Source organism: Pavona decussata, unplaced genomic scaffold (assembly GCF_977016875.1).
Source record: "Pavona decussata unplaced genomic scaffold, jaPavDecu1.1 SCAFFOLD_254, whole genome shotgun sequence".
In the NCBI taxonomy this organism is placed as follows: Eukaryota; Metazoa; Cnidaria; class Anthozoa; order Scleractinia; family Agariciidae; genus Pavona; species Pavona decussata.
Window position 1 is genome coordinate 6,824,884 of NW_028145657.1, and position 15,117 is coordinate 6,840,000.

The 15,117-nt window shown below is 37.5% G+C and overlaps 2 protein-coding genes across 4 annotated transcripts in view; both read right to left on the reverse strand.

Moving 5' to 3' along the window:
• Positions 1-2,126: 2,126 nt before the first annotated feature.
• Positions 2,127-13,209, reverse strand: LOC146456862 (guanylate-binding protein 6-like). Of its 3 annotated transcripts, none has more exons than XM_085092868.1 (11): positions 12,214-13,209; positions 10,868-11,041; positions 9,725-9,882; positions 9,096-9,268; positions 8,025-8,214; positions 7,566-7,827; positions 6,423-6,718; positions 5,285-5,539; positions 4,560-4,682; positions 3,851-3,898; positions 2,127-3,476 (listed from the first exon to the last, which is right to left on the reverse strand). In XM_085092868.1, the coding sequence occupies exons 2-11, from the start codon at positions 11,010-11,012 to the stop codon at positions 3,234-3,236; spliced, it is 1,893 nt and encodes a 630-aa protein (XP_084948994.1). In that variant the 5' UTR covers positions 11,013-11,041; positions 12,214-13,209; the 3' UTR covers positions 2,127-3,233. The 3 variants fall into 3 exon arrangements, with proteins under 3 accessions (XP_084948994.1, XP_084948993.1, XP_084948992.1); XM_085092867.1 differs by having other exon boundaries at positions 10,868-11,044; XM_085092866.1 differs by lacking the exon at positions 12,214-13,209 and having other exon boundaries at positions 10,868-11,143.
• A 998-nt stretch (positions 13,210-14,207) lies between these two features.
• Positions 14,208-15,117, reverse strand: part of LOC146456863 (guanylate-binding protein 7-like) — a 17,177-nt gene continuing 16,267 nt past the window's right edge. The window contains exon 11 of the mRNA XM_085092864.1: positions 14,208-15,051. Coding sequence (XP_084948990.1) covers positions 14,743-15,051 — 309 coding nt within the window. The 3' untranslated portion in view covers positions 14,208-14,742. The remainder of the gene's footprint in view (positions 15,052-15,117) is intronic.

Genomic DNA, 15,117 nt, shown 5'->3' on the forward strand with positions numbered 1-15,117 from the left:
TGAAATAGCACATTTAAAACTCTTTTCCTTTTGTTCTTGTCAGTCGGCGCAATCCTTCAAACGCAACTATGACAGTATTTCGCGAATATCCGAAAAAAAAAACAAAAAAACAAATCAATCATGAGATGTTAATTTTTATTTGTTCCTGAGAGCCAATGGAAGGAAGTTCGACAATTAAATTTTTTATGTGTTCTTATTGGCGTATCTCGGCTTATTTTTTAAAATGTTTTTTTAGGAAAAAAACTCAACATTTCACCTTTTCTTTTGTGGGTTGTGAAGTGTCTCCTCAAATCAAGAACTGTTCTCTTGGTCACATTTCAGGATATGATCTAAAAATTCGTAACAAAAATCCAATCTACTTTAAATGGTTTAGGGACTCGACGCATAACGAGCATATCAGACTCTTAGTGGCGTTTTTCTTCCCTGAAGTAAAGTGAAAATGTTGATGTTCAACATTAGGCTTTGTTTGACCATTTACAACGGACCGGCGTTTGCCTTCAGTGATAAATTGCTCCACACCGTATGGTGTTGGTTAAATGTCTGACGCTAAAGAATTCGAAACCAGGGCCCAGTTGCTCGAAGCATGGTTAGCACTAACCCGGGTTAAATGCTATGACAACCTATAGGTTTTTATACCTCTTAACCAATGGTTAGCGCTAACCATGCTTCGAGGAACTCAGCCCAGACCAATAAAGCATTTTTGTAAATTAGCATCGTGAAACCGAAACCAAAGTAATTACTCTGATTATTACTGAAAGGACTAAACACTTGTCGACGGCGCTAAGACCGGAACAATACATGCGGATGAGTGGTGGTTTGGTTTTGCGTCTCATTGGTTAAGAAAATTTTGCTAATAGTCAGACCAAAGCAAAGGTGGATTACTTTTTACACGTAATTGAAAACCGCTATATAGTGCAACGTGACCAATACATATTAACCACAATTCTAATTATAAGAAAATTATTACCAACATGCCCTTTTTGAGGGTCCTAGCTCATGCCCTAAATTGCAAGATTATTAAATACTGCATCAACTCATCATGTAACATAAGGTATGCTAGATGTCATTTAAAACGACGAATTACCCGTCTACAATTATTTTATAATTTTGTACTTGCTGTTATTCATTTGTAGAAAATAGAAATGGAAAATTCCATGTCATAAAAAATAAGCTCTGCGTGGGCCGCTTTTTCTAGTTGCTATTGACGGAAGAGTTCGCAACCACATCAATTAACGTCGGAAATGCAGGCCGATACACATCAACCACAATTTAAATACGGTTTGGGTGCGGAATTTACTTTAATAATTTCTACAAGTTTAGAAATAATTTCTTAAACTGAAGGCATGTAAAGTTCATAATATACAGTTCTGCTTGCATAACAACGTTCTTTAGAAGTTTCTAAGCGTACAGCCGGATGTTTTGTTTATTTGACGTAAGACAATTATAAACGAAAGTTTCAAGTACTTCCCGCAACTGCCGTCAAGGAGGCTGAAAAACAATCCGTGATATCGAACGTTGTCTCAACTCGTTATTTCCTCTCAGCAAGGAATCCACAAGAACTGGTGTGAAAGTTGTACTTAATTTTCTTAGTGTGATATTGACTCTTCGCTAACAAAAGCCATCATCTTCATGTAGTGATTTTCCAAATGATCTCACTCGCTACATTCACCGTCTTTTAAAAGATAATTAGTTGAAAAGTAACAATAATGATTAGATATTGCTCAGTCATTACTCAGTGAGTGTCCTTCGCCATATAATCATTTGACAGTCATAAAAGCTCGACGTCAAGTGATATAGTGTACCAGAGTTTTACTTTGTGTTAAAAGCCAAGTTTGATAAAGTTAAATTTACGAATTTCTTGAAATAAAATTTTGAGAGTAAAACCAAACCAATATAATACAGGGAGTCAAGAAGGAAAGCCACCTCAAACCGCCATGCCCTGTTTGGTTCAAATGTCAAATTCATTGGCTTCCTGATACAAAAAGACAGTTTTTATTCTTTTTTTTATTTTTTCTTAAGTTCTCTAAAAGTTCAGCCTTGAGGATGTTTTGTAACTTTCAGTATTATAAGTATGGTAATATTTTCTGTATTCTGCAGGACAGATGTCACTTTCAAAACTGACTTTCAAAAAAAAAAAAAAAAAAAAAAAAAGAAAGAAAGAAAGAAAGAAAGAAAAGAAAAGATAGAAAAAAAGAAACCATTACTTAATTTATCAGGTCATGTGGACAATAGATGACATAGCAAGTGCACCATTTTGTATGTAGATAGGGTTCTTTAATTTGCATTTTAATATCTTACAGTGGATGTTAAACCACCACTAAAACTACATAATGCAACTTATATCTGTCAGCACCGATTTTACATCATTTACATTGTTGAAGGTGTGCATGAGATACTTAAAGAATATATAGAGGAAACATATAGTACAGCAATGAACCCATCCCAGTTAATTGATTTCCCCTAAAAAATCTAATTATTATTTTACCTTTTTTCTCCAGCCCATGCAAATTTTAGTATCGTTTGATACCGATACAAGAAAAGAAGCCCTGTTTAGAGCTAAAATTGAATCTATCGGTTTTATTACTACACCAAACCTGACTTAATGTACAAATGTAAATCTAAAATGTGTGAATTAAAGCGTAGATAGAATAACAGTTTACAGCTGTACATCCTCTAGACCTCAAGTCATGCAGCAACAGCCGTTTTGAAAGATGTATATATTTTTTTATCTTGACCTCTAAAACGTTAAGTTAATATTATAAACTAGCACGCGTGATTTCCTTCTCGAATCATAGAAGCTGTCTTTTTCTCCTAAGTTGTAGACTCAAAAGCGGCCACCCATAAACAAGTTTCTCAACAGAAAGTAATACAACTTTTTTTTCTTTTTTTTTTTTTTGGCTAATTTTCTGACTCGATCTTCCAACCGCATAAAACTTAGTCTAATGTAAATATTTTATTTTTGTTTATAGCTTTGGTTTGTGAAGTTGAAATTCGCGCGGAGCACGCACAAAAGCCCCGGATGTGTCGCCGCATTCTGGGCGATGCTCATGCCCGCTTGGTACATTATTATTTTTGCTTTATAAGTACATTTCCGATGAGGCATGCAGCTACTTAGCATTAGATGCAAATTACAGAAGAATTACACAAGCACGTATCTCGATATTCAGAAAACAGATCCAAACGCAAAACGTACTTCCTCTCACAGTTAAGAAATTGCCGAGGATCAACCATGCTTATAATCGTCTCTTCAAGGCCTCTATCTGGTTATTCCTCTCGTTTAGCGATCGCTGCAAGCTGTCTATGGTATTCTTTAGCGTCTTGTTTTGATTGGCAGCAACTTGGTTCTCGTTTTGTAGTTTCTCCATGTTTGCTCTCATCATGTTTTGCATTCGCTCTTTCTGAGCCGCCAAATCAGCTCTGAATCGACTCTCAAGGCGGCGCTTCTCTTCCTCTTGTCTTTCTTTCAAAAGCGTCAACTAAAAAGGAGAGACTTTTCATTTACATTGAATGAAATTGTCTCATCACGAACAGCGCTACTGAAACTTTGGACGTTATCTCAAACAGCACTTTATGTAATTTTACCATAGAACACGAACAACAACACAACACAACAGAGCACAAAATTAATCAACACCATACGCTACACATGCACTGATACAAGACATTCACAGTATGATTTCTTAAATATATAACAAATAAAACAACAAGTTCTCTTCAAAGACAGAAGCTAGCTCCAAATGCATCTTAAAAAAGAATAACAAATAAGCCATCCAAACAAATCAAAACAAAAACAGAGAAGATCGAAAAAAGAGAAAGAAGGGACTGAAAGAAACTATAAGCAATTACCAACCTGTCTTTCTCTCGTCGCACGCTCCTTCTCCATACGAGCGTTCGCCTCCTGTGTACAACATCATAGGATGAATATTAATGCTCTATAAGAGTTAACTCTGGAATAAAATAAGCTATATACAACCTATATATAACCTGGCAAATGGCCTAGCTCGCAATGAGTTTCCCTATAACGCAATGGTAGAGAAATTCTCGTCAGGGATTCAAATTTATGTCTCTATACAGAACTCCTGCCAAGCTGAATACATTACCATTCTTGTGGAAAAATCTGAGTCCCAGATTCATGAAGCCTTCCCAAATTAATACATATACTAAGTATTGTTTCAAGTCTACTGTCATTCCAACAATAGTCTTTTGTTAAGAAACAATGCTTTAGATTCATCTTAACTTTGTCAGGGCTTCGTCATTCTGGCAGTCGTATCAATGGCCTTCCCCTCATGTAACTCGCCACGAGCTTTCTGTAGCTTAGTGTCGAACGCATAACCGTTCAGATGCTCTTTTATCCTAGTCCCTTTTCCCTCGTCTCACCGTGCTTTTGATGTGCTCGACATTACATCTTTTCTAGGTTAAACACTACGGAAGACACTATCAAATCGTACGTAATAGTAACATAGATATTATTATCCAAAGACCTTCTCGTTATGGTATAGGAAGTAAATCATTCTCTGCAATTGTGAAAGTAGGTTTACATTTTCTGATGTAGTGATTACCTTTGCTTTCTTTTTTTCCTGTTCCTCGAGTGCTCTTGCTTTTTTCTCCAGTGCAATATTTTCATCAAAATCCTTGAGCTGTTTCAAGTGATCCATATGTTGTTGCATTTCTGACTCCAGCTCCTAAAATCAATAAAACTACGTTATTAACCATGTCTAAACGGGGCTTTTTTGCCTTCTGGGGCCGTAGTTTCGCAAGTAAAAGAGCTATGATAGTGAGACTTGGAGGATAGATATCACGTCCAAAGATGTCTCCTTTGAGGTACGCATAGCTAGGTGATCGTCCGAAAAGCGCCAAAATTGAAAGCAAAGTAATCAAAACCAATAAAGGAACACTAATATGAGCTAAAACATCGTTTTAGAAAAGGGATTTTCTATTTTCTTGAAAAATGCATGCCTGTCAAAAATTGGTTACTACGTTAAAATCAAAGTCAATCAACACCAACAGGCAGCATCAATTTTTTCCCAAATAAATTCATGAAAAAGCCATGAAGTTTCAGGGCCTTTGCCCAAATATTAAAAAAAGTTATTCAGGTTCAATGTCGCCGAGGGCAAAATCTGCAACAAAGCTGCTCTGCAGTTGATTATTTGTGGGCTGTAAAATTTCACCAAGACCAAGTAGCTTTCTTTAAAATGGTAAAGACAAAGAGAAGAAAAGGACCGTAGTAACGCGCATGAGCAAAAAAAGTGAGGAGTCATTGAGGATATTTTCATACTTTACCTACCCCTTGAAACTCGGAAAACAATCCCGCGCAAACATCGCCAGGTCCTTTGGCTTCGGACTTATAATCCCTGTAGATTGCTGCGTAACTTCTTTCGATTTCTGAGAAAGAGACCTCAACTGCACGTTGCCCTCTTAACCGAGTAAGAACCGGATCAATGTGCAGCTTTTTCAGCCCAACCAGTAGCTTGCGACAGCTCTCTTTTGCCAAATCGCTGTTTTCCTGCTGCCAACGATTCAAATTGCACTCCATATCATCCTATTGAAAAGTAGGTTCACAGAAATACATAAATAGGTTAATTATGATGCGCTTACTGACTTTTGTTCTGAGAAGGAGTACAGATGTATTTGTAATCTGAGCACACTTAGCAGAGTCGCGGCCTATGTCGATTCTGTGGTCCGTTCTAAATGGTCGGCTCCGCAATGAGATGTACTGATACTTCAATCTCTGTGTCCTCGTTTGTGTTCCCTCTAGCTGATGTAACTGAAAATGTTTTTCATATCTACAGACGTGAAGTTTCAACTGACTTGGTTGCCCTTGTTCTCATCTTTTCCTCAATCGTCTTCTTGCAATGGAGATCGATAGGTTTCAGTATCGCCTGATTCATGTCCTGACGTAGCTGAGTGAGTTTGTGTTTCTTTTAGCGTTTCATAAAACACTAATCATACTCGACACACATGTGTAGCTATAGAACGAGATCTTATTACTTATTATTGATGCATTGATATTGATTTCTTTGAATTTTAACTTATACTCTCCACCAAACTTTGCAGCTACCTCGAATCAACTGCCATTAAAAACGTAAAACCCATTTCGCTTGGATACCAGTAACAGTGATTTACTTATTGCTTTAGCTAACCCCGTTTCTTGAAGTGTTCGAGATGGTGAAAGTCTACTTATTGTTCAGAATAAATTAGGGGCCCTTTGTTAAAGTTCACCGAGTGGCCTTACAACAAATGAGTACAAATTCATGTAATTAGACTTTACGTTACTTACGTTTCTTCAAAGATAAAAGTTGATGCATTTCTTATAACAGGACAGTCCAGATATCTCTTTGAAATCTCTTTAATCTAGATCAGACTCCTGTATTGTTGGTACATTATCATAGCTTACATGCACAACGAAACTCTGTTCTCCTTACCATCACTTCCTTTAGGTATTTCTCAACATTTTCCGTCGATATTCCGAACGTCTCCTCTTGAAACAACTTCAAAGCTCTGTCCATTGCTGCCTGTTGAACTTGATGAAGAACTTCACTCTCACATGGCAGCTTACCCTCTATTTCTGATGCCATCGCTTTGTCATACGCTTCCATCGCGGCTATCTTGACGTCGGTACATTTTCTAGCAACAAAGGAGTCCCAGATCTTTGCAACATTCACAACAGTACCAGGATTGTTCAGTTCGGCTACGTAACTAACCACCAACTCCGCCAAACCTACCGAATTATTCAATGAATCAATTTAGACTCGAATTAATTTTTACACAATAATCACGCCAAGCAGCCATTCCAGTTTAGAATGTAAATGCTATCTCGAATTACGTTACGTTACGTTTCGTTTCGTTTATTAACGTTTGCTTTCGTTGTGTTACTGGGTCAAGTCAAGCCACGTCATGCTAGGTTATCGGGTTGCGATAGGTACGGTTAGGCTAGGTTTATTTGGGTTGTGTTGGGTTGCGTTGCGTCATATGCTATATGGCTTTCCGTGTGAACGTGTCTGACTCTAAGTCTTTTTAGAGCTTCACATGCGCATGTCTATGACAGATTATTTCTATGAGACGATCAGGGACAAACGACTTGAGACACTGATTTCAATTCTCTGTTATCTCTATAGCTATAAAAACACCATAATTCTCTCCGTCTTTGCCCTCTTCAAAATTGCTGTGATTTGAGGGAGGAGGAGGGGAAGAGAGAAGCTCAACCAAAACAAAAAAAGTAGATATCATTTGCATTTCAAGAAAAGTAAAATGTAAGTGCGATAAATTTTGAGCTTTGTCCTAAGAACTTGGGAATTATTCGGGGCACAAAACCAGAATACTGAAGCAAAATACTCAAATGAATTGTTGTCTCGAAATTTTGAGCTTATAGTGTGCCCATAAAACTTCTTCATAGGCGACTGCTGATCAGATATTGACCGAAATAAACTGTCGAGTGGCCCTGATTATTGTACGTCCAACAGACGTTTAAGACAAGGAACGTGATATCTTCTGATGCAGCCAGCCATTCATTCATTTCGACCTCAAGACTAACACTCACAGAAGCAGAATTTGGTAATCGTGCTTACCTTCTCCTGTTACAAATTCTGCATCGTTAAAGCTGCGTTTAGGAGCAAGTTTACAGTGTAAAATCCGCTTGAAGCTGTCTATTCCCCAAACGAACTTTTTGTTAACTTCACTGAACTCTTTCTCAGTAAGGTTTGACATAACCTCTGGATCAGAAGACGGTGGGCGGAGCTTGAATGCATGAAACTCCGGAAAAAAAGAAAGGATGCTTTTCGCTATTTCGTCAGATTCTTGCCCTTCTGCTTTTGCGGTGGTTTTAAAAACCTATATAAGGGGACAAGGACTTGGAAATCAGTTTGAAGATTTTATTTAACAATGTAGTTTGACCTCAGTTGCCACAAAATAAGAATATCAAAAACAGAGCCAGTATTGTTGCGGTGAAAATATCGGCAATCTCGTCATATTCGGTATATCGAAAGATAATAAATGATTCACAAGGAAGACAATCAAGTTTCACTGACCGTCGACAGAAAATATTCTTTCACATTAAAGCACTGTTCGGGAAGTGCAAGAACAACATCTCTCAGCAGCCAAATTAATATTGGGAATGACTTGAAAAAGAGGGCAGTATCTTCCTCTTTCGTTGCGTCAGTGTCTTGTGGTTGATTACTCGATCGTACTTGAATGAGCTGGGACATCTTTGCTATGTGGCTGAATTACTGAGTTCAGGAAGATTTTCTAAGAAAAGAACACTTTGGTTGTTTACCATTTATACGGAAATACTGGTTGGTCGACAGTTGCAGTATCAAAACTCCGAATGGGAATTTCCGTGGGATGTGTGTGTTCCATTTCCACAGCTCGTTTCCCCAGGGACGGATCCAAACCGAAAGGCCTGGAACTAGCACAGTTGAGCAAATGGCACACACATAATCCATTTGGAAATTCCGTTTGGGAATTTTGGACTACCTTTCAAGAAATCTCATTTTCTCTGGAAATTTTCCGTTTGGCGAGACCAAATTACCATTTACATTCCAACCGAACGTCTGGATTTTGGAGGTAAATGGTTAACAACCTTTCTTTCTGCAAAATTGTTTTTGTGTGATAGCCATGTCCACCACACCTCATCAAAATGTTATAATAATAACGCCAGTGATTAGGGAACAGAGACATTAAAAAGAAAGAAAGAAAGAAAGAAAGAAAGAAAGAAAGAAAGAAAGAAAGAAAGAAAGAAAGAAAGAAGGCATGCAATGAAATATGCAATGCAATGCAATGAAGTTTGTTTTACGTTCATGGTTCGATCCTTTACCGTCCAAAACAATTAGGCTGATGGAGTCACACGACCTCATAATTCCTTTATTAATTCTTTACTCTTTTCCAAATTATTAAGGAAAAATGTCCAAAAAGTAACTACAATTGCCCAAAAACCCCGAAAAGCCAGTCACAATGTGGTTACCACGGAAACATGAAATTTAATGAAAAATTTCCACACACATAATGTAGTAAACTGCTCCCTGAGATCACAGTTTACCAAAAGATGAAGATTTGGCGGTCTTTCGGAAAGAAGATACACTTTGAATCTTACAAAAGGATACTAGAGTTCATCTAGGTCAGACCTGGTAGGTACACCAGCTGAGTTGTAAATCAAGACTGAAGACAGTAAAATTGTAAGAGTGAAGATGCAATGATCATCAGATCCTTCACTGGACACTGCGCCGATTCCTTCTGAGTCAAGTAACACCACTGTGAATTCCTGGCCAATGGCATCCTGTGAGCAAGCAATATTTTAAACGACAACTGAATAAAGCATAATTATAATAATTAAAATAATACATACATTTGCTGAAAAGTGGTGAAAATGTAAAATGAAGAAAACAACAACAAAGCAAAAAGCAACCAAACCAAAGAACAAACAAGTTGACAGGGCTCTATCATAGAAGTAAACTTTATTATCAGAGTGCAAGGACACTTAACAAGAAAACCAGGTAGAAGCCACAAGTGAGCTAGTACTTTATCTGTTGTTATCAGCTACACCTGAGATCGTAATGGACAAGTAACATGCAAATTAGTAACTGAAGATTCCAAATTTCGGATGTGTACGTTAGCATACAATTTTGATTAAACATTGTAAATGTTTTATATTGGTTTGATAAAAAAACAAAACAAAAACAAAAACAAAAAAAAAAAAGAAAGGAAAGAGACGAAGAAACATATCAAACAATACCTTAAATTTGTTGGGAACAATCCACATCCATATTCCCATAGTTTCAGGGTCGAGTTGATGACCAAGAGGAAACACTTCTCCTTGGTCGAAAGCTTTACTCAACAAGTAGGACTTCCCTTTCCTACATGGCCCCGCGATGGAGACTGTACAAACAGGGCCTAAAGAAAAACATTACTAATTTTACTAAGCAATTTAAGGAAAAAACAAACAACAAACAAACTAACTAACTGAAAGTAAAGAAGCAAATTAATGAAACAAAGTAACCACTGGAGACTGAGAAGTGTGTGTTGATATAAACGCTGTTACTCGTATCAATCTTATGTCACTACTTAGTTAGCTTGCATTTAACTTTCTAACTAAAAATTAGTCATTTAGGTGTTTTATTTATTCATTTATTTTCCTATTTAATCCTTTTTCTCTTTGTTTAATGAATCATTTCTATTTTGTGCTGTTAATTTTCTGTTCCTTTTGAGCGTGTAAATAACTGAATACCACCCGCATCGAATAACCCTTGCTAATTGTGGGTATCTAATATTATAATAAGTCTCCTCTTATAATAAATTGGTGTTGTTGTTGTTGTCATGGTACATTGCGGTTCAGATCTTCTGTTATTTTAAAGTTACGATTCTCAAGGGGAAAACAAAGCTTTCAGAATTCGATACTATTGGCTCATTCGTCCTCGGTTAGCTTTTTTCTTTAATATGTTTCAATTTCCTTAATTAAGGACGGTGCCTACTAATACCGAAGTATTTTTGCGCGGTTTATGACTATGCGGGAAAAGCAGATCTTAGCAAGGGCTACTGGAATCCAAAAAGAAAATTAGGGTTAACTGTGCATTTTGTAACAAAAGTTCTAAAAAGCACCAAAATGCAAAGCAATGTATGGATGTTTTTTTTCGAAATTAAAGCTTAATTATCTCAAAAAAATGCACGGTTGCCCCTACTTTTCTCTTCGGATTCCAGTAACCCATTGGCAAGATCTGCTTTTCCCGCGTAGTTATAAACCGCGGAATCGCGCAAGTATCTTCTGACGAGAGAGAAGACTCGCGACGAGTCAAATTCATGTTTTAATCGGGTAAAGTAGAGTATCTGTGATGGGGATAAACACAAGAAAAACACGCCTCTATATTTATTATGTATTCACCTTTGATGCTTTGTAATTTTTGTAAAGCAGCATCAACGACGTAAAGGGTTTTCCTTTCTTCTCCGTTCTTGCTGTATTCACCAGTCTTTTCATCCCATCTACAGTTGTTTGGGAGGCACAGTGGAACTGCACGAAGTTTGGACATCTCCAGTAAGATAGATATTCAACTTGGCGCTGCTGAAAGAAACTCAATAAACTCACGGGATGTTTTTTTTTTCTTTTAAGCCGAATTCTTTCAATACGCTGTTTAAAAATTACGGTTCTTTTGTGTACGTTTTGCAGAACTTTCAGAAGGTATTTTAAATGATGTTCCTATTCGGGTTTCTCACTTGCATATTTCTTTGAGTTACTAATTTCTTTTAGAGGGATTCTGTCCTGATTTTGCGCTGTTAATGTTTGTCTTGTTATTGTTGTTGAGGGCGGGGGGGGGGGGGTGTTTCTTGGGTTTTTTTTTTTTTTACTTTCTTTCTTTCTTTCTTTCTTTCTTTCCTTCTTTCTTTCTTTCTTTCTTTCTTTCTTTCTTTCTTTCTTTCTTTTTTTCTTTCTTTCTTTACGTTTCTTGTTTTCGTTTGTGCATTTATTTTGTATTTCTTGATGTTCCGGGTTTTCTTCCTTTAACGCTTTCAAAACCCATTTCTTTTGCTACTAGCGTCGGTCACATACCGCAAGCATGTAATGAGTCAGTACGCCAGGGCGCAAAATTTCTTATGGGGAATAAAGTTCGAAAAGTTCGAACGATTGCGGGAGGTTTAAGGTTGAAATGTTTCTCAAATATATGTGGTTTTTAGTGAAGTATATTTAGCCTCAAGAACAGAGATGGCCTGATGCTTTATATACTAAAGTACAGTTACACACCAGCTAATGGAAGTTGTGCTGCTGTCTTGATAGAAATAAGTGTGGCAAGTGCTGTAGTTTCTCAGTTCCATGTCGATTCCTGGGCTGAGTGTGTTTACAACTTGTTCTTCCAACAGCGCTATATTTTCTACTAACAATATTTGACTCAAGTAAGGCAGCGGAAATAAATAACTGTGTCGCTCGATATTATGTTTTGGTTAACTGTCAGCCAAGCACACGAGACTAGTATGCACAGTTGTTCGTTGAAAGCCGGGTAAGACATGTTTCAAATTGTCATTCCAACCTCTTGGACCTAGTAACAGCTTTGTTTCCCAATTAACATGGAAGACCTAGATGCACTGAAAACACAACCCTCTTCTAGGAATCGACGGTTCGGAGTGTACACATACAGTACAGCCCGATATAATATCATTGATAAGTAGTTATAATGCAGAGGGGAATAGGAGCCTTTACTGCCTGTTTTAAAGACTGAATAAACTGATTTCCCTTACCTTTTTGCTTTTCCGTTGAAATCGCAACGACACTGTTTCTGATCTTTCGTTTTCAAGCTGCAGGTAAATAACCCTTAATGAAACGAAAGCCTCTAAGATATCAAGTTGTACGGTGATGTCATCGCTATTATATAAATTTTAATAGGCTAGGGCTTTCACTTTGTAATTTGACAAAAAGCGGAAATGTCTCGTTTTCTCTGCATTTCCAAGAAAAAAAAAACTCGGCTATCAAGTTGTTATGGTCGTTTCTATCGGCCTCACAACTGAGAGGTCTACTGATCAGGGAGCCGGCTGCCTGCGGCTTGAACATCAATGACATTTTTCCTTAAATTTTTCTTTCATATTTGAATAAATTTAAAATAATAATTTCTTTATCACAGAGAGCCTACGATTTCATTCACACTTTCTGTGACACCACTTATTGCGCCCCACGATGACTTACACGGTTCAAACGGTACAAACTATTTCAAGGAGGCCGATAAATTAGAGCCTTTTTCTAGATTGCGTATTATCACACATGCAGTAGGTAGGTGGGATAGACAGTCTGATGGGTAATCAAGATTAGATATGGATTGAAATCGAACGTATCGAAAGTGGGCATCATTTTGATCCAAGACTTTTTGTTTCCTTGTCTGATGGTGGGCGCCGGGTTTAACTTCGTGACTTCAGGGGAATTTCCCTGATTCTGGGGCCGTTCACTACTTCATTCAAATTAAAATCAACACTTAATAAATAAATAAATAAAAAATAACGATGACGTTAATACAGTTTGCATAACGACCTATCCATTGTGAGAACACTCTGCTTATTAGCTTGATGTCAGGTACGTGCTTAGCTTACACTGATGCAGCACACTATAAACAAAATAATCTTGTTGGAAAATGTGTTTTTCTTAAGGATTTATATCACAGTTATTACTTTTGACTACAATATCGTGCATCTGGAAATCACAGAAGAACGTTCGTCCTGTCGTTAAACTACAAGAGGATGTAAAGTTGGGGGTTGTTAAATATGACATAATGAATTGCGTGATCTGGAAGCCGAAATGCTTAAGATGGTGTGCAATGATGTCCAAATTGAACCGGTACTTCATGATCAGGAGATCAACGGAGAAGTGCTAACACCCGGTACAAACAGAGCAGCGGATGCCCGACTCGACATTCACGCTCGTGGCTTCTGGGATCGGCAAGGCTCTGCCTTTTTTGATGTAAGGGTTTGTTACCCGAACGCAGAGTCTCATCGAGGCCTCACCCCAAAACAAATCTACCGCCAGCGTGAGAGTGAGAAGAGAATGTAGTCGCCAGCAGGGTGCTAGAAGTGGAACAAGGATCCTTCACGCCACTGGTATTTACTACCACCGGAGGAATGGCAGGTGAATGAATGAGATATCATATAGTAGACTGGCCGAACTTTTATCGACCAAGAAGGGAGAGAATTACGGTATTACAATGCCAAAAGTCTCATTTGCCCTCCTGAGATCTACGCTGCTATGCTTGAGAGGCTCACGTTGTACGCGAAGAGCACCGCTGAAGATTGCAGATACCCAACTTTGAAATCGATAAAAACCTGGCTAGATTTTAGATTTTAGGATGAGAACGAATTTCTCATTTTTTTTTATATTTTCTTTTCTTAATTTTCGCAATTTTAGCTGGACCGTATTTTAACTTCTAAATATATTTTAAGTGATGATGTATGAATTGTAAATAGGTTTTTAATAGTTCTTTTTTGTACTTTTAACTTGTAAATATCGATTTTGCTCGGAATAATAATAATAATAATAATAATAATAAGAAGAAGAAGAAGAAGAAGAAGAAGAAGAAGAAGAAGAAGAAGAAGAAGAAGAAGAATACTATTTATGTTAGTAAAGCCTTGCCGGCCTTACTGATCAGATAAAAAAGCACTGTTAAGATGGGTATTGATAACAGGACAGCACAATCAGATTTACCAAGTATGCAATTAAAAAATGAGTTTATTTGTTGGAATACATGCCATCCGTCACATGACCTACTTCCACACATTGCAGCCATTTTTACGAAACACTTACACCACAACTTATGAAAAAAATTCTTCCTTCTCTAGCCAATGATCATGACTTTTTTCTAAATGACCATTTAATCAGTATGGCATGGAAACAACTGTAGGTAGTTAGCGGAAAGCACTTGCCTGAGCTATCTTCACGGAGCGCTTTTTAACTCAAGGAGAATTACACACACAAAAAAAAAACAATCGCTTGTTACTGACTGTGTGACGATAAGAAAATCATGAACTTCATCTTCTAAAAGAAACGGTCCTAACTAAAGACAAGATCGCATTATAACCCGGATTCACGAAAACTAGTAAATCTTACGTAATAAAGTTGATTAAAACTTTTTTCTATTTCTTCAAGCATATCATTGATCAATTCATAATCAACTACTTAATAGACATTTTTTAGCAAATGTGTGTGCTTTATCTCAGAGTTTACGTTCATTTTACGTTGGCTTTGCCTTAACGTGCAACGATAAAAAGCAGCTAGCTCTGTGTCTCTTATTACATAACAACACAACGCCTCTTTTTTCTAGGCGGCGGTGGGGGAGGAGGCCTATTTGCAATCTCTTGTATCTTCTGTTCAAGGTTTGCTATCTGGCCATTCCTTTCATTCAGGGCCCTCTGCATTCCCTCTACCGATTCCTGAAGTGTTCTGTTCTGAGCCAAAACATCTTGACGATCTCTTCGTAACTCTTCCATGTTTGCCCTCATCATATTCTCCATTTGTTGCCTTTGTGCATCCATATCAGATCTCAGCTGTTCTTCGAGACGTCTTTTCTCTTCTTCCTGCCTGACCTTCAAGAGTTCCATCTAAAAGATAAACGATAATAAAGGATTTCCCTTGTACTAATAAGAAATCTCGATTGTACTCGGGGG

Excerpts from the sequence above, each read along its gene's own strand:
- LOC146456862 (XM_085092868.1), bottom strand. The coding sequence starts at position 11,012 with ATGTCCAAACTTCGTGCAGTTCCACTGTGCCTCCCAAACAACTGTAGA. Across the intron at positions 8,215-9,095 it reads TCTGACCTAGATGAACTCTA|CCACATAGCAAAGATGTCCC; the intron begins GTATCCTTTTGT and ends TCAGTAATTCAG. Across the intron at positions 3,899-4,559 it reads AGGAAAAAAAGAAAGCAAAG|GAGGCGAACGCTCGTATGGA; the intron begins GTAATCACTACA and ends TGTTGTACACAG.